The sequence below is a fragment of the Herpailurus yagouaroundi genome, unplaced genomic scaffold (assembly GCF_014898765.1).
Source record: "Herpailurus yagouaroundi ecotype Mexico unplaced genomic scaffold, PumYag 163, whole genome shotgun sequence".
In the NCBI taxonomy this organism is placed as follows: Eukaryota; Metazoa; Chordata; class Mammalia; order Carnivora; family Felidae; genus Herpailurus; species Herpailurus yagouaroundi.
In genome coordinates this window covers 31,854,326-31,876,211 of record NW_024412404.1, presented here as the reverse complement: position 1 = coordinate 31,876,211, position 21,886 = coordinate 31,854,326, and the positions used below count along the sequence as shown (strand labels likewise).

General features: G+C 40.8%; 1 protein-coding gene and 1 long non-coding RNA gene across 2 annotated transcripts in view; both read right to left on the bottom strand.

Moving 5' to 3' along the window:
- LOC121036985 (uncharacterized) lies at positions 1–1,107 on the bottom strand. The gene is made up of 2 exons (XR_005793557.1): positions 829–1,107; positions 1–705 (listed from the first exon to the last, which is right to left on the bottom strand). It is a non-coding gene; the product is annotated as an uncharacterized LOC121036985 (long non-coding RNA).
- A 2,486-nt stretch (positions 1,108–3,593) lies between these two features.
- The window catches only part of RPP30 (ribonuclease P/MRP subunit p30), a 27,642-nt gene continuing 9,349 nt past the window's right edge, over positions 3,594–21,886 (bottom strand). Inside the window, exons 6-11 of the mRNA XM_040485838.1 lie at positions 17,895–17,984; positions 8,472–8,588; positions 7,867–7,896; positions 7,430–7,467; positions 6,968–7,047; positions 3,594–3,795 (exon numbers count right to left, since the gene is read on the bottom strand). Of these exons, the coding sequence (XP_040341772.1) occupies positions 3,686–3,795; positions 6,968–7,047; positions 7,430–7,467; positions 7,867–7,896; positions 8,472–8,588; positions 17,895–17,984 (465 nt within the window). The 3' untranslated portion in view covers positions 3,594–3,685. The remainder of the gene's footprint in view (positions 3,796–6,967; positions 7,048–7,429; positions 7,468–7,866; positions 7,897–8,471; positions 8,589–17,894; positions 17,985–21,886) is intronic.

Here is a 21,886-nt window from a genome sequence, read left to right as displayed (position 1 = left end):
TGCAGACACTATTTTGGATTTTATTAAATTCATACTCTGGGGGAGACTTTGGTGAACAATGCCTCCTCATGCAAAAAAAGAGTGCCTCCCTCCGTCAGTTAAGCATCCGACTCTTGATTTCAGCTCAAGTCACGATCTCAAAAGTTTGTGAGTTCGAGCCCTGTGTTGCACTCTGTGCTGACCACGCAGAGCCTGCTTGGGATTCTCTCTCTCAAAATAAGTAAGCTTTTAAAAACACTGCATGTAAAGAGTTTTCTTCACAGAGGTCCTATATATATTTTTATGTAGGCATGATCTGTGTCTTTGTGAAGAGAGTCATCTTAAAATGACATTTTATAGTAACTTACTAACTAAAACTATTACCTTTTGGTGCACTTAGTTCCTAACTGACCACTGCGCTGAACATTTATTTATGGTATTGTCATTTTGTTGCAATAAATCAGTAGTGCCTCATGTTCTGACAAGAATAAACCTCAAGAGGAAACCCGCCTGCTGTTCTTCCCACAGGACCGGCCAGCACGCCCTCCGATTTTGCAACAGGACGAGCACCTACGCGTAAGTAGAAAGTGGGCACAACTGCAAATGCATAACAAACGTGCAGAAACAAAGAAGTACCTGCATTTCTAATCTTTTCCCAGTCGCTTCTTTTATGAAGAGGACAGTCACATCTGCAGTAACTTCCCTCAGTTATGATATCTGGTGCAACTGGGGCAAATAGACACACGTAACTAGTTGGCCGAAAAAGCAGACTAAGGTGGGGCATCAAAAGAGGTTGAACATACGACCCCTTAAATATTTTGAGTTTAAAATACATAAATGCACACTCACATGCTGGTCTGTAAAGATGAGCGCCTGTTCTTGGGAGTATGGACCCTCCGATGGGAAATCTACAGCTGTCTTCTTGAGTCCCTGTCTCTTTAAAGAAGAAAGAGAACTTAAGACTTGAGCGAAGCAATCCAAGTGTGGAATTTTTACTGGATCCCCCCAAATCCTAGTTGTCCTGTTCACACCTACTTTGACAGCAGGTGTTTTTTGTTTTTTGTTTTTTTTTTTATGTTTATTTTTGAGAGAGCAAGCACGAGCAGGGGGAGGGCGCAGAGAGAGGAAGGCACAGAATCCAAAGTTGTCTCCAGGCTCTCAGCTGTCCGCACAGAGCCTGACGTGGGGCTCAAACTGAGGAACCGTGAGATCATGACCTGAGCCGAGGTCAGACGCTTAACTGACTGAACCACCCAGGCGCCCTACAGGGTTTTTCAGTGGCTCACCTTTTGTTATGTATGTTATATATATATGTTAACTAAAAATTGTGATAACTGTTGCGCTAGGAGAGACAAAAAAAAGAATTCCTGGGAAGCATCACCTTGGATTTCCTGGGAATTCTTTTTTTTGTTCCTCATAGTGCAATAGTTTTTATAATGTTTAGTTAGCATATATTATTTTACAACGCTACCCACAGTGGTATAAACAGACTTGTGAAGAAACACACACCTAACTTTCGGAGAATCCAAGTGGGGTGGAGGGAGGCGCAAACTGGCACTCGAGGAAGTGGCCAACTGTGGCACGTGGGCTCAGCGGCGGCGGCCATCAGTTTTACGGAGGGGAGTGGAGGTGACTAATCCATCAAATTGCTCAAGAGGAAGTCAGACAAAAATGCTTTGTCTTTAGAGCCTTCATGCTTAATATAAACATATATGGACACACATACGTGTGTGTGTATGTGAAATATTCTTTTACTTGTGTTCTGCCATGGTTATGATCACAACCAGGAGTGGGTTTTAAGTTTTATCAAATGTCTTTCTGGCACCTGTTAAGACAACTCTGATTTTCCTCATTTGACTAATAAATATGAAAAAGTACATTAAAAAGAACTGAAATATCCTCATGTTCCTAGAATAAATCTCATCTGCCATGGTATACTGTTTTAATAGTCTCTCTTTACCAATATTTTACTTTAGCAACTATATTCATAAGTGAGACTGACAGAAAGCTTTTTTTTTTTAATTTTTTTTTTAACATCTATTCATTTTTGAGAGACAGAGACAGAGCATGAGTAGGGGAGGGGCAGAGAGAGAGGGAGACACAGAATCCGAAGCAGGCTCCAGGCACTGAGCTGTCAGCACGACCCGACAAGGGGCTCAAACTCACGAACCACGAGATCATGACCTAAGCTGAACTCGGACGCTGAACCGACTGGGCCGCCCAGGCACCCCAAAAGCTTTTCTTTTTTTAAATTTATTTATTTTGAGAGAGAGGGAGAGAGAGAGAGAGAGAGAGGGAGAGAATAAACGTGAGTGGGGGAGGAGCAGAGAGGGAGACAGAGTCCCAAGCACGCTCCGTACCGTCAGTGCAGAGTCTGACACGGGGCTCAAACTCATGAACAAGAGATCATGCATGACCTGAGTCAAAATCAAGAGTCAGATACTTAACTGACTGAGTCACCCAAGCACCCTGAAAGCTTTCTTTTTTTAAAATTATCTTTCTTCTTTCACATAGTGTTCTTTTTCTCACTTATTTTCTTCATATCAATATAACATAAATGCAGATATTTGTAAAAAAAAAAAAAGGCAACTTCTTCTTAATATAATGATTCTACTACTTAAAAAAAATTATTTACAAGGTTGGTTGAGTACAATGGTTAGATATTTTTAATACTGCTATTAGGAAAATCAGTATTAGGTTTTTAGGGACTTTCAACTTAAAGGAGGGAATTCTAGCTCTGGGCTGATGGCTCAGAGCCTGGAGCCTGTTTCCGATTCTGTGTCTCCCTCTCTCTCTGCCCTTCCCCCATTCATGCTCTGTCTCTCTCTGTCCCAAAAATAAATAAACGTTGGAAAAAAATTTTTTTTTTTAAAAAAAAGGAGGGAATTCTATTTCAAGAACATCATGGAGGTAAGAACCAGCAAAGGAAGAGGCTGATTTTACATGCACTTTCTCCTTCCACAACCTTTACAGCAATTTCTTTTAGGAAGAACTTTGATTTGATGAATATAATGAGAGAGAGGCTTACAACAACAAGAATAGACTGACTAACAGCCAACCCCTTAGTATGGCTTAACAGGCCTCAAGATAACCACTTTTTGCATAAGACTGAAAAATAATAAGCCATGTGTATCAAGTAAAGCAGCAAAGCATGTACTTTTAAATGAAGAAGAAACATTTTTCAAGAGTCTTGAAATATTGAAAACATCTTTAAAAAAAATTGTTTTAATGTTTGTTTTGGGGGTGGGGGATGGGGGGAAAGGGAGAGGCAGAGAGAGAGGGGAACACAGAATCCCAGGTAGGCTCCAGGCTCTGAGCCATCAGCACAGAGCCCGACCTCACAAACTGTGAGATCGTGACCTGAGCCAAAGTCGGACGCCCAACAGACTGAACCACCCAACTGCCCAGAAATACTGAAGCATCTTACTCAATTATACCTGCTGTTTATCCTTAATACAAATAATAAATAAGCCAGTCTCTGTTTTTCTCTTAAAGTATATCAAAATTCTATTAAGCTGGCGGTCTTCTTTTTTACTGCTTCACTAGGTTTTGTTATTTTAATGGCTTGAATATAAAATTGTTTTCATAGACTACCAATTCCTAGCTCCAAATGAAAACAGTAAAGCATACAAAGCTTTTATTTCCATTGTGGTGGACAGACTACCAAATGGAGGAAGGGAGCGCTGACAAGGACTGGGGATTCTTTTCAGCCCTCACACTTGGCTTTCTTGCAAGCTGGAAGAGAATCATCATCTGCTTCTGATGGCCGAGGTTTCTTCACTGTGGAAATAATTCCAAAAGCAGTTTTTCTAGTTTCTATAAAACAAACAGGCAAACCATAGTGTTTAAAGTTAAGACATGAGTGAAAAAGAGGTGGTTTAACAAGTTTCACACCCTGTGACTTTGCCTTACAGTATCTGTAAATGATAAAACCAGAATGAATGGCTATGGATTCTGATGCCATTCACCATTACTACCTTCTCCCCCCAAGGTAGATAAACATCAGTATATTATTTACATCTAATTCCCTTTGAAGGGATTACTCAAGGGTAAAACTGCAGGGCAGGTTCTCCTTAACGGTGCATCCATGGCATCTTCTGTAGCCAGGACCCAAGTCACAGACCTTGGCGCGACAGACGCTTTATGCATGGTAGAAAAATGAATCAAGACAGCAAGGTCAACAGTCAACTGAATCGCTCCCATGGTGATTATGTGTGCTCACTTCATTTGACAGCACGTACCATATCTGGGTCCCTCACTAGGTCATCAATGTACCTCTGAAGAATCAATCGTATTGTAAGGTCAAGCTCCCAGCAATGCCTGTTATCTAACAGGTGTTCAATAAATACTTGTCGAGTGAATGAAGAAAATCAAGCTCACGTGTTTATCGATCTCTTGTATATTAGTGACAACAGAAAAGAATGGGAATTATGAGATGTTAGGTCAGGCTGGCAGCAGAGTTCGACTTAAATCTACCCAATTTCGGCTCAGAATATACTACTGGGCCAGGCAGAGATACCTACCTAGTGTTTCTTCCTACCGTACACTGACATAAGCACATTAGGGGCAAATGTAATAGAAACGGAGGCACCCAGAAGAAGCTGCATCTGCCTGGATGAATCAGGAAAGTATTGTAACAGAAGTAACACTAGGAATACAAAAGAAAGAGAGAGAGAGAGAGAGAGAGAGGAGAGGATTCCTTTGCAAAAGTATGGAGAGAGAAGTAGGAAGGGCCTAGTATGTTTAAGAGGCAATAAGCTGGTGTGAAGGAGGAGTGTGAAAAAAATTAGGGGGAAACAGGGCAGGAGGGGGAGCTTGTGAAGAACTACCATGCCATGAAAACACAGATCCAAATTTAATCCTTATGAAATAAGGAAGGACTAGGGAGGAGAGAGATCCATTAGCACCAAAGAAGGCGGAATCAGAGTAACTTCATGAACATAAGTTTAGTTAAGAATTATTTCTTGTTTGAAGTAATAAAAGTAAAGTTAATTCTAAAGAGTTACGCAAGCATTACTTTCTCATTTACCAGGATTAATTTACCAGGTCTACTAGATCTTTGCCAGTTATTTAAAGCATTTTAGTTTATAAAAGGGATAGAACTTCTGTCAGGGTCATTAAAATGCCAACTTCCCCTGTCCCTTCTCTACAACCTCCTTAGAATTGCTCTTCACTGGTTTCTGGAAGCCCACAGGACTTACCTAATTCTGATTCCCCATAACAAGCCTTCCAGTGTTGAGTGGCAGCTACTACGTGTGCTAAGTCTTCTGTTTTCCAGGAATGCATTCCAGCACTGCTTTTAACACTTTCTCTTATGAGGTTTCCAAGCCCTTTCAGAACCTACTGACCATCTTCTAGAAGTGCTCCTGTGTACTGCTGCCCTTCTGACATGTGGTGCTCAGGATGCTACACATCAGCTGGGACCTCATCCATGCAGAGGGTAATGAGACTTTGAATCCTCTTGCTTCAGATTCCTTTATTTCTTCTAGTGTAATCTGAAGCCGAATTAGCAATCTTAGGAACCCACCACACCACAATCTAATACTGATCTCAATGTCAACTAAAACCTGGGTAACCATACTGTCTCCTCTAGATGTGTTGATAATTCTGCAGGGACAGCGGGCATACACTGGGACTGTCACACTAGGGTGAAGATGACTGCTACCTTGAAGTCCATAGGGCTTCCTTTAGTTTAGCTTCTAGAAAAGCCGAGCTTTATATATGACCCATGTTGAATAGTTGAGTTTTTTAAAGTCAAAGGCAGAACTTCATATTTTTCCCATTATCTGTTCTTATTAGTTTCCCTTTCTTGTTTAATCTATTTTGGAAAACCAATTGTTATCCAAAATCTCAAGGATTCCTTATGTTCATTTAAAACAGACAAAAATAATGGCAGAATAACCAAAGCATGAACCAACTGTTCCCTAATTTCAAGCGAATCTTGATGAAGTCCTAATTAATGTGGCCATTCCCAGAGCTAATGTGATGGAGTCTAGGCCATATAACAATCTCAAACTAAAAATGTTGAAAACTGAAGGAAAATCATCTAATTCATGGTAAGGCAATACAGTACCCAGTTCTCCCAAGTGGAGATGAGATCATTAAAATCTAGACACAACAACACGGGCCTCAGTAACTCACCTATTCATATGCCACATAACCTCATCTACATGTAGCAACCTATTTCTGAAGTTTAAACTTCATCTAGGTGATATCAAGTAAACTGGCTCGTGACCACTACTACTAATGCTAAAAATCACGAAATGAAGATAGGACAGCAGATCAAAGTGTACATTTTTTTCTTTTAATAAAACCTCATTTTCATTCTCCAAAGTCTTGGCATATCAAATACTTGTGGTTTAATTTTTATCATCTGATGAATAGGAAGTTCCGTGGCTTCAAGTAGGGACATTAAGGTGAGGAGGTAGATATAAGTAAATGAAATGTGAGTAAAGAGTATATATAGTGAGCACATAGGTGAGCATGTAAACAACACGTGAGAAAAAGAATCACGAGTTGTAATACATGTGAAAAATGACTATTTGGGTTTGTTGGTTGGGTTTCGAAAATGCATCCGCTGTTTTGTGTTCCTAATAAATGGCTTAACATCAATTTTTCATGTTTCAGTTCTCTAAAACAGTGATTTTCAGCAGGGAAGCATGCCCCTCTGGAGAGAAGGCGGGGGAGAAAAGGAAACTAGAAGCCTATCGAACTGTAGACAGGGATACACACACACAGAGCTGGAAAAACACATTCCGTCCTTATTTCTGTAACACAGGCTATATTCATTCCACAGACTACACAGAGTAAAGCCCAAAATGAACGGCAAAAAGCGTTGACAGGTATAGTTAAAACAAGCTGAGCGAAGGCGACCCTGAAGGAACTCTGCAGAGCAGGACGGTAAAAGCAAATATGGCTCCGCGGTCTGATAACAAAGACTGGCTCCTAAAATGCCCATTTGGTGTCTTTATTAGAAGAACCTGCTCACCTCCGTGTAGAAGCGCTGCTCGGCAGTTGGTGGACACGGCAGCCCTGGCATCACTCTCAGACAGCCCGAACAGCAACCCTCTGGTGGGGCCATTAAAGCTTTCAACCCAGCATCAGCCAAAGACAGGAGATGAACAGAAACAGAACTGCCAAGGCCAGCCCAACCTGCTCACGCCAAGAGACTCTCATTCTACAGCAGCTCTCAGCCTGAACGGAACAGGCATCTGCAAGGAGACCCGCTCTAAGCTTCAAGAGTCCCTCGTTCCCCTTTTTCTACTTCACCCTTGACCCAGAAAACAAAAGGATGAGGTTCTCTCTGGCCTGATGTAACTTGCTTTTGAAGCTATTAATTGGTAACCTTATGGTAAAAGGTTAAAAAAAATCTTGCTAAACCGCAATAGCACATCAAATTCCAAATTTCCTAAAAGAACATTTCAACAACTTCTAATTCAGAAAAGGATACAAGTTCGCCACATCGTATGGGCCTCTTATTTCTAAAGGCTAAAATAAAATGAAAAAAAAAAAAAATAGGAGAGAAGTTATTCATAACATTTCAATGATTTTACCTGCAGTAAATTAACAGGATGCTTAAGCATCCAAAAATACAGAAATCAATTGCATAAATTTCAGTTCTTATAATTTTGATGGTTTTCTTAAGTTGCTAAAAGTTTCTAAAAGACTCTTGAAAGCATTTTAGAATAGCATAAAAACAAACTTTCATATAAACAAAAACTGTAGCCCAAAATGAATGGGGATACATTTTACTCTTCAGCAATTACAATGAGCAAATGCAGTTCAACAGGAAAATACACAACAAAGATTCATTACACGACTATTTTAAATTTTCCTCCAGATTTGTAACTTGAAAAGTGAAAACAAAGTACTCAAAAGCAGACTTACCCTTTCCGCAGCACTAGACAGAATTACATTCTACAGGACAGAAAGTGACCAATATTATTAATCTTAGATAAATGTAAACCAAAAAAAAATTGAAATCTTCTAATACAAGTAACCAGTAATCACTTTATAACATTTTAAGGCTCTACAAATACCAACCGCTTTTAAAGATAAGGTAAAAAATCAAAGTCAAAGAATAAAAGAGCTTATCATTAACGGCAGCCTATATATAACAAGAAATACAATAAGCCTTCCCACCAGATCTTAGAAAAGATTAATTTGTTTAAAAAACTGGTTGAAAAGGTCATATAATCTTCATTCAACTCACTGATGACAAACTAGACCATTCTTTTCACAGTAGGTAAACTGCAAATTCCTTATTGGAAGATAAAGGGTTTCAACACATCTCACCACCCCACCTCATGTTATTTTCCTTCGATATTTTTCTTTCCCTTAAAATTTTCAGGGCTCAGTGAGATGAGAGAATTTGTTTCTGGGCCTCAAGAATTTTGTGCTTTAGGGAAAAGGAATTCATTAAACAATTCTAGTGTATTAATAATAATTAACCGCTGGATTTGAAAAAACATCCAAAAATTATGGAACCATACCTTTCCTTTGCAGATCTGCATCAAATTGAGGGCATTGGAAATTGTGTACCTTCTCATTGTGGAATCTTTGATGGCAGGGCTGTAGACAAGTTCAAAGCCCACACCTCGGTCAATTGCCTTCACAGGAAATAAAGAAAATAAACCGTCCTGGATAAAAACACACTGCCTTACTTTATTTTCACTAAGATTCTCCCTCATCTTCCTCCTCAACCCCACCGCCCACCTCCTGCACGTCAAGGTACAGCCTTAAACAAAGGCAGATTTATGCCCGGCTGGCACCATCCACAGGAGAAGGTAGGTATGTGGCTCTGTTTGATCAACAGTTCATCTTGGCTGTGGAAAAGCTGACTTTATATTAACAGGAATCATGGGGAGGCTATGGAGAGCAAAGTCCCAGGGCAGGTAGCAGATGGGCCATTCCTCCATGAACTATTAAAAGGAAAATGGAGACATGCTCCCTATACTTAGGGTAAATAAACTATTTGCAAATATAATAAAACCAAAAAAAAAAGTAATTTGACCCATTAATGAAGAGACAAAGAAAGGAGGAGCTGAAAAAAAGCTCCAAGAACAGGGGTGGGAAGACATCTCAGGTAAGTCAATTATTATATACGCTGAATGAAGGAAGTAGTGTGAAGGAAGTGCCAGGCACTGTGCTAAGAGTCTTCTGCATATATATTTAACCCTTATGATACCTTTATCAGGCCTTGTGGCACAGACTGCTAACTGCCCCCAGTATCTGTTCTCCCCTACTTTTTTTTTTTTTTTTTTTGGTTCTCTCCTTTTTATTTACTAATAGAGTCCCTGAGTTTTGGCTGGGCTCATGGATGCCCAACAAAAAAGACAGAAGAAGGGGCACCTGGGTGGCTCAGTCGGTTGAGCGTCCGACTTCGGCTCAGGTCATGATCTCGCGGTCTGTGAGTTCAAGCCCCGCGTCGGGCTCTGTGCTGACAGCTCAGAGCCTGGAGCCTGTTTCAGATTCTGTGTCTCCCTCTCTCTCTGACCCTCCCCCGCTCGTGCTCTGTCTCTCTCTGTCTCAAAAATAAATAAATGTTTAAAAATTAAAAAAAAAAAAAAAAGATGGAAGAAACCTGGGCTCTTGACGATTTCGCCCAGATCACCAGACAAGCTTGGCCTCCCACGCAAGGAAAAGAAAACTTCTTTCCAACTTAAGGCATTCTCAATAGATAGGCATCCACAGGTAAGAAAACAGCCTGGAAGGAGTGGGAACAATTGAAATCCACCACTACACTGTTTATCTTTTCTGAGGAGCAAGTCAGTTATCTTCATCCATTCACAACAGATATGTGTTAAGCCAACCACGTGTGGAAATGGTGAGCAAAAGCTAACACGGCTCCTCCCTTTTCCGAGCTTATAGTTTAGTAAGGGGACTATCAAATAATTACACAACAGCACAAAACTTCCAACTCTGAGAAGTGCGATCAAAGAGAAATTTAGGAGTCGGTGAGGAAGGAATTGAGGCAACAGTAGAGAAAGGAGCATTTTCAGAGGGAGGAGCACATGGAGAGGCTCTGGGTTGGAGGGAGTATGGGAGCACTGGGAGGAGGCTGTGGGCTGGGGAAGACAGAGTGAGGGGGCCCCTATGGCGGGAGTGGAGGCTAAGGAGGATGGGAAGGGCCAACTGTGCAGGTCGTCAGGACTGGGGACAGGACACAGCAGTGGGAAGCATCTGAAGGATGCTACCACGGGCAATGGCAAAGTCACTCGGTTGCAGCGGTGTTCTGAATGAACAAAGGAACGACAGCAGGCACAAACCAGGCAGAATGGTCCAAGCCTGTGTGTCTGGCAAATGAATTTCTATCACCCAGAGGATGAGTTGGGGGTGGTGGGCTATGGCCGCTGGAGGTCTACTCCTGAGTGTCCACAGGGAATGGAAAAACCTGTCTTCTTCCAGAACTGGGAGCCCACCTTGATTTAATTCAGCCTCCTACTTTCTTTCCCTGAACAGACACTGCCTTTCTCCCATCCCCCAATCTTCTCTTCACTTAACTTGGCCTCCTGCCTTAAGGCTCTGAGATTTTATTTTAGATTTCCTTACATATCTGATATTAGTTAAAATTTACATGCTCTTTTCCATACTGCAACCTTCCCCTCTCCCCTTTTCTGACAACTTTTTCCCACTCCTAATCCTTGGGCCTGTGTTGTTTATTTCCAGGAATGATGTCTGTTATGATAGTCTTTGTGCCATAGTTAAATATGCACCTCACTCCTCCTGCCTGTCTCGTACACTTCTTTGAGAGCTGGTGTCATGGTACTGTGTAAAACATGTAACTGTCTTTTATATAAAAAGTGTTTAATATATGTATATTCTGAGTACACAGTAGCTTACAGAAAAGAGGTTATGTGATAATGCTGCTCACCAAGGATTATTCATATTAAAAGGGAACAGGGTGAACTTGGCTAATTATTCAACAGAGAAACCAAAACACTTCCTTTAGTCATACTTTCAACTATCCCGTTGGCTACTTCTTTTACCAGAACTACTAGTTAGCCAAAGAAGCTGACATTTTTTCTTCATCCTTCTATTTGCTGAACTAAAACACAACGCAGTTGAGTAGAGAAGAGGGGAAATAAAAAGATGTGGACGATACACACAACTGGGTGATCAGGTCATAAAGTATTCCTAACTGTATCTAAAATTTTAGCCCCCACTGGGGATAAGATCAAAATGAAAAACTCCTCTTTTTGGGGATGGGAGGAAGAAAAGTGACAATTATCAGCTTAATTAGTTTCTAAGAAAAAAATTGCCTTTGCTCTTAGTACATTAATCAAGTTTGCTTTTATTTTTTATTTTTTTTTGTTTTTTTTCAAGTTCACTTTTAAATAGCTAAAAGTCTGATATAGAAATCATACATAGTGTGCTATTGAAGGCTGTGAATATTTCCTTCATAATACTACCGTATTTTAAATTTTTAGATAGATAAAATACAGACTCATTACCTGGGCCTGCTTCTAAGACCATTCTAATGTAAATTGCCTTCCGCTCATCAAATGATTGTTCCTAACAGCCTCTTTTATGAAGAATGACATTGCCTGCCTGATTGGCTTTTGTTCATATCTCTGACCAAGGTTCTGGAATAGGCAGATGATTAGATTTCTTTACTAATGAAAAATAACAGTCATAATGACACTACAAACCAAGGGCAGGTGTGTGATACTCAAATCGAGAAATACTGGTGGTAAAATTCCAAGAACTAAGCAAAGCTTAAGATGACAGGAAGAAAACAGGCAGTTGATTACTAGGACAATATACGGATTCTCTGTTAATTTCATAAAAATTCTTAATTGAATTCAAAGGATTCAACACCCTTTTGGCGTGTCATTTATTTAAGACAGGTAATTTGTTCATATAATTCACAAATGAAAGGAACATAAGAAAGCAGTATAAAGGGGCGCCTGGGCGGCTCAGTTGGTTAAGTGTCCAACTTGGGCTCAGGCCATGATTTCATGGTTCATGAGTTCGAGCCCCACATCGGGCTCTCTGCCATCGGCGCAGAGCCCACTTCAGAAACTCTGTCTCCCTCTCTCTCTGCCCCTCCCCTGCTCATGCTCTCTCTTTCAAAAATAAATAAACATTAAAAAAAAAAAAAAAAAGAAAGAAGACAATATAAAGTCTTACTTGTACCTCTGCTCCCATCTGCCCCATCCCCACCTCCCATAATTTCTATTAATTTCTGGGTCTTCTTCCAGAGTGTCTTCATACAAATAAATATGAGCAAATATGAATATATGTAATCTTTCCTCTTACTCAGAAGGTAGCCTACCACATTCTTGTTCTGACTCAAAGGGTTTTCCAGGTCAGCTCATAACTTCTGCACTGTTTTATAGCTGCATAGTATTTCATTTTAGAGGTATGGCATGTAATTAAACAAGCCTCTACTGACAGATGTTGGGTTGTTTCAATATACTTGTAGAATAAACACTAAAGTGGATTGCTGGGTATTATGGGTTGACAACATACCATAAAAGGTATGTTGAAGTCCTGGCCTTCCGTACCTCAGAATGTGACCTTATTTGGAAACAGCGTTGTTGCAGATGTAATTATTGAAGATGAGGTCACTGGCGTCTACTGGATGACTGGTGTCCTTACAAAACGATGACCATAGGGAGAACACACTGAGGACAAAGGCGGAGACTGCAGTAACGCAGCTGCAAGCCAAGGACTGCCAGAGATTACCAGCAAGCCCCGGAAGCCAGGAAGAGGGAGAAAAGGATACCCCTACAGGTTTCAGAGGGAGCATGATCCTGATGGCATCTTGATTTCAGACCTCTAGCCTCTAGAAGCGTGAGACAACGAGTTTCTGTTGTTTTAAGCCACCCAGTTTATGGTACTTTGTTATGGCAGCCCCGGAAACTAAGACACAAGGTCAGAACGTAAAGCATTTGGGATTTTGATGGTTGTCGCCAAATTACCCACTTCCCAATAGCGATCGTTCCAATGTACACTTTTCGAAGCAATGCTGAGAATGCCTGCTTTGCCTCAACCTTATGACACAGCGTATCATCAGACCTCTGGGTTTGTGCCAGTTAGGTGATTTTAATGTGAGTTTTTCCTATTCTGATGAATTTAAGTACCTTTCGTGTTGGAGAGCCATCTGTATTTCCTTTCCTGTGAAATGTCTTTTTCATTTTCTTAATCCATTTTCGAAAAGGGATTGTTCATCTGGCTTTCTTAGCTTCTCTTCTAGGAGCTCTTTATATATTAGAGAGATTAGCCTTTTGTCTCTGATCTAAGGCCAGTCTGTCATTGGTCTTCTAATTTTCTTTCTGGTTTTTATGCCACACAAAAATTTTTGAGACCGGCACGTTTGCTAGCACTGGTGGAAGCATTGGATCGATAAAGCACTCAACACACTTAGGTTCATAATATGTGTGATGAAAAAGAAAGTTTACAGAGCACTCTCACCCAGCTCAAGAATATATGGCATGATTCCTGGAACAACTTCACCGCTTGAGACACTATTTACTGGACATTTCTCAGTGGGGACTAATGGGACCACGAAGAGAGAAATGTATCACAGTTAAAGGAAGTGCTGAGAGGAAAACATCAGAGAGCAGAACACATACAAGCACCGAAATAACTCCATAGACTGGAAGTCATTGTTGAATGCCAATAACATAGAAAAAAAAAAAAAATCAAAGCGAGGGTAAAAGTATGTACTGCTTAAAAAAAATTCTTCTCAAAAACCTGAATTCCTAAAGATCACATTTTGAACTATGAAATTATTCTATGCTTAACAAAGAGCTCTGCTGTAAAGTAATTTTAAATAGCATTTCCCAGTGGGAAATGATAGATTTAGAATCAGAGCTGAATACAATTCCCAGGTCAACTTTTGAGAGAAGAGCCACAAACTACCCGAGTCTCAATTCCTTATCTGCATAACAGAGGTCACCAACATCTACCCACCCTGCAGCTACTGGGCTAGAGCAGGTGAGTGCGCCTACACCATAAGTTAATTACAAGTCATCTGATTGTCCAAGAAGAGGAGCGGAATTCAATTTTTTTGAAATCCAACTATCACATGGTAAAGTTGTGGTTCCCATACAAGTTACCCAGGCTCCAGAAGAGGTTTGTAGATTTTAGAGGAAATCACATAATCGATATCATGGTGCCCTAAGCACGTGGTGAAGACAACTGAGGGGTTGTGAGCTGTAAGTTGTACAAATGGAGTGCTCTGGTGTGCTGCTCTAGCCCCTCCTTCATAATCCCAACCGCCTTCTTCTTCTGTCTTTATTGAGGAATAACTGACAAATATAATCGTACATGTTTAAAGTGTACGATGCAATAATTTGGTACACATATACATTGTGGAATGGTTACCAAGATCCACATAATTTGTACAGCCCTCACCTGACAATTAACGTAGTCAATACTTTTTTTTTGGTGAGAATGCTTGAGATTTACTCTCAACAACTTTCAAGTACACAACGCCATTCCTATGAACTGTAGTCACCCAAGTACATTAGATCCTCAGAACTTACTCTTCCTATAACAGAAAATTCGCATCCTCCAATCATCCCAGCCTTTTGAGCTGATAACTGTCCCATGGCTTAAAGCCTCTAGGTAAAGGACTAGTGAATAAAATATCTTAATGCTTTTCACCACCACAAAGAAAAGAGTACAAATCCTATCCAAATTAAGACCTGTGCCCCATAGAGTGATCCTTATAAAGCCAACCTATCAACTTCTCATGGCCAAAGACAAGTTTACTCTCAAGTCCAAAGAAGCATGCAAGGATTAAGACTTAAGACTTAACGGTTACCCACATACTACATGTTCCATACTTTCGTGGTGAATATTATTTCCATATTTTGATGTAAACACATTGCTCCATATCTAGAATAGCTATTATGAGATACAAATAACACATACACATCCATACAACTCTCATTCCCCCTGAACAATAAGCTAGCTACCTTATTATATGTTTCCAGTTTCCTCTTTCAAATGAAAAATGGGTGGTGAATAAATTAATAGGGACTTTTCTGCCTCCTGACCAATTCACACCACAGCCTACTCCTACACTAGATGAAGACTAAAAATAATCTTGCACAGCCTTTCCTTCCACTCCATCATCTAGTTTTTATTAAACAACATATGTAAAATGTTCACACCAGATTTTTTAAAAAAGCAGACACTATGTTAAATACTGCATATCCCTCTCACTTGTCAAATTTTTACTTTTCAGAATTCTTAAAATTGAAGTATGTGGGAATTAAGCCAAAAATATCCATCAGTTTTCCTGAACTTACAGATGGAACCAGACAGTGGACTGTCCTAGTGCCACTGTCCCCAGTGCCATCCTCCTCGTGCTGCCCCAGTGCCCCACTTCCCTCCTGGCCTCTGCTTCCTGCCACATACTGACAACCTGCTCAAGACTAATGATGAGCAGGATTTATCCATGTTCCACGAGCTGCACCTTAGGAAGCTAAATTAGACATATATTCATTCCACTGACAAATTTTAGGAAGTATCCAGCATAGGCAAGATATTAGGGTAATTTCAAAAAGGCCCAACCCTGGGGCGCCTGGGTGGCGCAGTTGGTTAAGCGTCCGACTTCAGCCAGGTCACGATCTCACGGTCCGGGAGTTCGAGCCCCGCGTCGGGCTTTGGGCTGGTGGCTCGGAGCCTGGAGCCTGTTTCCGATTCTGTGTCTCCCTCTCTCTCTGCCCCTCCCCCGTTCATGCTCTGTCTCTCTCTGTCCCAAAAATAAATAAAAACGTTGAAAAAAAAAAAAAAAAAGGCCCAACCCACAGGTGGTTCTCTCTAGAGGCTCACAATCAGGGTTGAACAGTAGGGCACATTCCAAAGAAACGAAGTGAGGGGCGCCCGGGTGGCTCAGCTGGTTGAGCGTCCGACTCTTGATTTCGGTTCAGGTCGTGATCTCACAGCTCATGAGTTTGAGCCCCGCGTTGGGACTCTCAGCTGGAAACGTGGAGTCTGCTTGGGATTTTCTCTCTCCCTCTCTGCCCCTCCCCCACTTGTGCACACATGCCCTCAAAATAAACTTAAAAAACAAAAAACAAAAAACAAAAAACTGAAAGCCTTTACCAAAACAGCCACTGAGAAGCTTTCCACTGTCATGGGGCGTGAGGAACTGTGTGCGGTGCACTGCTTTCCAGACCATAGACCTGGCCTTAGAATCCACCACATGCTACTACGTCCTCCCAGCGAAGGACACGGTTGGTAAAACCATACGTGGGTTTACTCAGGCCAAGGCCTCTGGAAAATGGCCTTCCTTGTTCATGAAGACGAAGAGAAAGGTAAACGAGTTGCAAGCTGAACAGCAACTGCCAGTGGCTGCACCTCCTAACTCTAGGGGGTGCCGTTTACGTAGAAACTGGACCAGCGGGTTGAGGTTGGTAAAAAGCCTTGGCAAACCTCTAGAGAGACTGGTACCTCTGGAGAGGAACAATACGTGAGGCCAACAAGACTGCCGTCACCTTGGGTGCTGTATTCGTCTGTGCCTTTTACCACAGGTAGCTGGGGCAGAGCAGAGATCTCATCTGACGGGGTATCGACCAGACCAGTGCCAACCCCATGACTGAAGGGCTGCACACCTTCTCCGTGCTGGCCTTCATTCTACCACACTTCATAAGTGAGCTGCCAAACAATATAGATCTCCAGCTCTAAAATGTGATGATTTGGGGTTTTCTCTTACGGTCTACTTATTTATCTATAAGTACCAGTAAGAACATGGGATACAATGATTTGAGCTTAATAAATACTGTATGTTCAGTAGCACTCTCTATTTATCAAAAAAGCCATGGTTTATAGCTTCCCCTTTACATATATGACTTTAAAATTCTGAGTACTTTTCAAGTTTTTTAGTAGCATATTTTTAGGGGCAGAACATAAGCCAACTGAAATTTTTCCACACGGATTCAATTTTTGCACACCACATAGATCAATGTTCTCCTCTCACTGTCTCCCCCTATTCTTGGCATTGAGCCAATTCCTTAGCAGCAGCGACAGCAAAACAAAACCCAACGAAGTTGTGATTCTACAGAGACAAAAGAATAGGGGAGTTATCGATCTTGAAAAAGTGCATACATTTTTAATTTTCCAATTCTGACAGGACTGGGCATGTCATCTGGACTGTCTGCTGAACCCTTTTTCTCCTTCAAGAGTAGTTTTGGAGAATGGGAGACAGGTTTCGAGGCTGCAATTCTAAAATAACGTCCTAAGCCTCCCGCAGGATCTGGCTGCCCAGGCAAACAGCTGAGAGCGTGCTGACCTGCCGGCTATTGATGTGAGCTACTGCCACCTTTATGGTGAGAGAAGACGGACAAGAAGGTGTGACAGACGGAAGATAAACGGCAGGGAAAAACAAGAGAAGCTACGTAGAAAGGGAATGAGAAACCTATCGCAGGGGAAGGAACAAACTTCCCTGCACACATGGCCGCCCTCTTAGGTGATTATAAAAGTAACCCTGGGGCTTTTGTGCGAAACAGCAGGCATCAGTGCAGATTTTCATTGTGCTTGGACTTTGCCTACGGTGCTTTCCGTGCCCTGCTCCTTCCTGTTCCTACCCGTCCTAGCTCACTGGTGCCTCAGGAACCCTCGATGTATTTTTTCCCCCCTACCTCTTCGTTCTCAACTGCCCAGTCCCCTTCATGTTCCACATTCAGGCTCTAAGCGTCTGTCATTATGGCTATCCTTTTAAGAAATATCCTTCATAAACTCGGGTTTCTAAAGCCTTTTAAAAACATCTCAATAATTTACTGGATAGTTTTTAAGTTCCCTTTCTACCTTTGGTCAGCTTCCAAAAATAAAATCCTCTTTTCTAAACCACGTTTGCTTTTTTCTTCTAAAGAACACTAGTTCCTTTTGCCCCTTTTCCAGTTCGTTAGTGCAAATTTGTACAGATTCACATGTGGAATGGAAAGTATGACACTTACCACATTAATAGGGGGTCTTTTGAAGTAAAATGGTAGTTTCTCTGTTACAGTTATGCAGACTAAATCCACATCTAAATGTGTACAAGCAACCTGTCAAGAAGAAAAAAAATAGGTAAAGCCAAAGGAAAAACTGGTTCATCTTAAGAAATATGGTTGTACTTGATTTAAAAGAATATAAATAGACGTGGTTCACTCCAGAGGCATCATAATGGTTCTGTGTTGAAATGTGTCTGTCAGTGATTAGCCATTCCTTCACGTTTGGGTGAAAGGTCTAATTGTAGTCTAGCTGAAGCAGTGATATGTCCACAGACCATCTCAACAGACGGAGCCTAGAGACCCTCTAACTCATGGTCTGCTACATAAGGATGGGTTGCTAAGAGAGGCTCAGTTTCTGGAAAGTAACTTCAGATTGTTCCAGAAAAGAAGCAATTAGTTGTTCTGAAATCCAAGGGGGAAAAAAAATAAGCCAAAGGAATATAGGCATGGTCCATTTATTCCACAGATTTATTTTTGTGCCAGGAATTACCCCAGGCCTGTGGCTACCATCAGTCTACTGAGTGGCTGGAGGAACACTAACATGGCCCTACCAACAGCATTCTGTTCAAATTCTAACAGAAATAGTCTGCATAAATGGTCCAAGCAGAGCTGTTACAAATCAAATGATACTGAATCCATTTTTCAACTTTTAGTTTCCTTTTCCTTTGTTCTAATTTTTGCTCTTATTTACTGATCAATAGTCAGCATTTACTTCCAAAAGGCTTTAGAAATGGCTTACCAAGAACAAAACAAAACAAGTAGATAAGAGAAACAGGATAAATGGAAAATCAGGGAAGCAAACAAAGCTGGGGAAAGGTTACGAGCATGAGTATAAGGCCAAAACCACTGCTAGAAGATGCAGATCTGGCTCTGACTTCACCATGACTTGATTTACGGTGACAGAACTGGCCATTTCATACCGTGTTAAAAATAAGCCTTACTGACAGTGTGGTGCATATAGGCTTGATGAACAAATTCAAACTGCCAGGATGGCTATGCTGGCAAACCAACATCAGGGACATGCACGGAGGGGAAGGACAGGGTAAGGAAGAGGGGTAAAGAACATGCAATAATGTCCCCGATATGACTGGCCTGGCCTTCTACCAGTGACAGGAATGTCACACCTTGCCTTTTTTCCCACTTTGGTCATTCCTACCCCCACAGCAGGGCTTTAGGAAGCAAGCAGTGATCAGAGACTGCTTGGCTTTAGACAGTCATAGTAACTTAGTAAGCCTGGGAAGTAATGCTGTTTTGGCAGAAACATTTGGCTTATAAAGAATCTGCCCCATCCCAAATGCTACAGCTGTCCAACTCATAAAAGACTCATTGAAAATTTGATAAGAATGGATGAAAAGCTCCGAACAGAAGACAAAACAAGTTCAGCTTCTGGTCACCATTTTCAAACTACCAGAATAGCAAAGATCAAAAAGTTCAGTAATCCATTGCTAACAAGGGAATGAATAAACAGGCACTCGCTGGGTCTTTAAATTAGTACGGGGTCTTGAAAAGCATTTTAGCAAAAGGTATCAAAATTTTAAACACACATCAGCAATTTCACCTGTAGGAATATATCCTATAGAGACCCTCTAGAAATATATTCTATAGCCATCTGCCCTACAAATGCTCGAGAATACTAATTAGTGCAAGGACAGTCACTGCAATATCAATCACAAAAGACGCAACTAAATATCCCTCTATATTAAATAAATTACAGTCCCTGTAAACAATGGAATATGCTGAGTCCTTCAAGAGAATAAGGTACATCTCTAATTGATATTATGGAACCATATACACTGTTAGATGAAAAAAAAAAAAGGATGGTGTTAAGAAGGGAAGGAGGGAGCGGAAGGAAGGAGTAGGTAAATATCTATTTCTAAGATACACAAAAGCTGTTAGTAGCGGTTGCCTCTGGAGACAAGGGACAGAGAATTTTAGGTAGGAAGAAAGCGTACTTTTCACTGCACACTGCTCTATATTGTTTGAGTTTATTATCATTATTTTTCATTTAAAAACAGATTCACTTTTTAAAAGTCTGTTAAGCATTCTTCCCCACAATAAAGCTAAATTAGGTTACATTTTAAGTTATGTATTGCTTTTTCCCCCTCTTATGTAACAGCAGCTAATTCAAAAATATCTCTTGTGTTGGTGTAAATACGTGTATTATAATAAACGCTCAGTTGCTCCATCTAACACCTCAAATGTAAAATGTCTCAAGCCGAATTCTTTTGTTATTTTTCTATTAATACAACTGTTTAATTGATACATTTCGATAACTATAAAATAAGAGCTAATTTCACATTATAATGAAATACTTTCTAAATCATTAAAATGGACTAAATTTTGTTCAAGTAATATTTGCAATTAAGAACTCTATTATGGTGGTTTTGGCAAGTTGCGTATGAATTCATATCAACTGTTCTTCACCTTTTTTTTTTTTTTTTGGCCAAGGACTCCTACAAGGATTTAAGGGGTTTGCACGTACCCCCAGATACATTTACCTTTGATTCTATGAAACAAGGGAAGCAGGAGGGTAGAGATTCAGTCTTCCCCAAATCCCCTTCACGGGTGTCAGTTTAATACATGGTGGTACTTTATGATAAGTAACATGCAAGAGAGAGCCAGACTTACCCAGGGAAAAGAGAGATGTCCATAAACAGTACCTCTCAATCTAAAGTGTGTGTGTGTGTGTGTGTGTGTGTGTGTGTGTGTGTGTGTACACATATATGTACGTATATATGTAAATATATATATATACAAACTCCATTTATTTAAAATGGAGATTACCAGGCCTTCCTCCCAGTAATAAAGTCAGTAAGTAGGGCCTAATAACCTGCATCTTACAAACACCCCTATCAATTCTGAAGCTGGTGGAGTCAGGCTACAGCTGGAGAAGCACTGCCTCACAAGGTACTCTGTCTCCTCAAGGGCCTCAGGTGTTGGGAGCAGACTCTGCAACACAGCTCTTCAAAGGGTAAGGCACGGATTTTGGAAGGAAGAACTAAACAGAACTTCTATTTCCATTTACTTTTAATTCATTCTCTTAAAATCTGTTTTGTGTGTGTATATTCTTTCGTAAATCACACTGATATAATGGGACATACAAACAATTTATACGAAAATAAACATACATGTACTGGGGATGAAGGTTCAGTATCTTTTTAAATCGATAGGGAGACCACTTTGGCGACCACTGCACTAAATAACTTGAATTCTCCTCGCCTCTCCTCCAGTTACTTTAAATCTCAAATGGGAATAACTAACTCAAAAGTTCCTGAAGCTTCTATATAACACTGTCTGCCAAATTCCACTGCCATCTCCCATCCCAAGAAGCCTCGGCTAATGGACTCCCCTCACAATCTTTCATCTCTGCCTTATCCCCTGGGGTAACTATGGAGAGGGAGGGTTTATCCATGAGACATCTTCCAGACACTCAGAATGGAAAATCATATGTTATTTCCCATGGAAACAATGCTATTTAAGGTGGTTAGGTTTTAAACTACTAATTGTTAACATATGTGTGTGTGTGTTTGCTTTTATGACTCATTTTAGAGACCTCAGTTTTAGAACATTACATCTACAAGGACGCTTGTTTAAATTCTAGATAATCAACTTAAAAACCAAACAAATAAAATCCCTTATAGAATACAACCTGTTAAGGAACCAACTGCTTGCATCTGACCCAATTCCAGACCGTGATACACCTACGTTATGATTAAAAGAAAAATGTCTTGGGGCGCCTGGGTGGCGCAGTCGGTTAAGCGTCCGACTTCAGCCAGGTCACGATCTCGCGGTCCGTGAGTTCGAGCCCCGCGTCGGGCTCTGGGCTGATGGCTCAGAGCCTGGAGCCTGTTTCCCATTCTGTGTCTCCCTCTCTCTCTGCCCCTCCCCCGTTCATGCTCTGTCTCTCTCTGTCCCAAAAATAAATAAATGTTGAAAAAAAAATTAAAAAAAAAAAA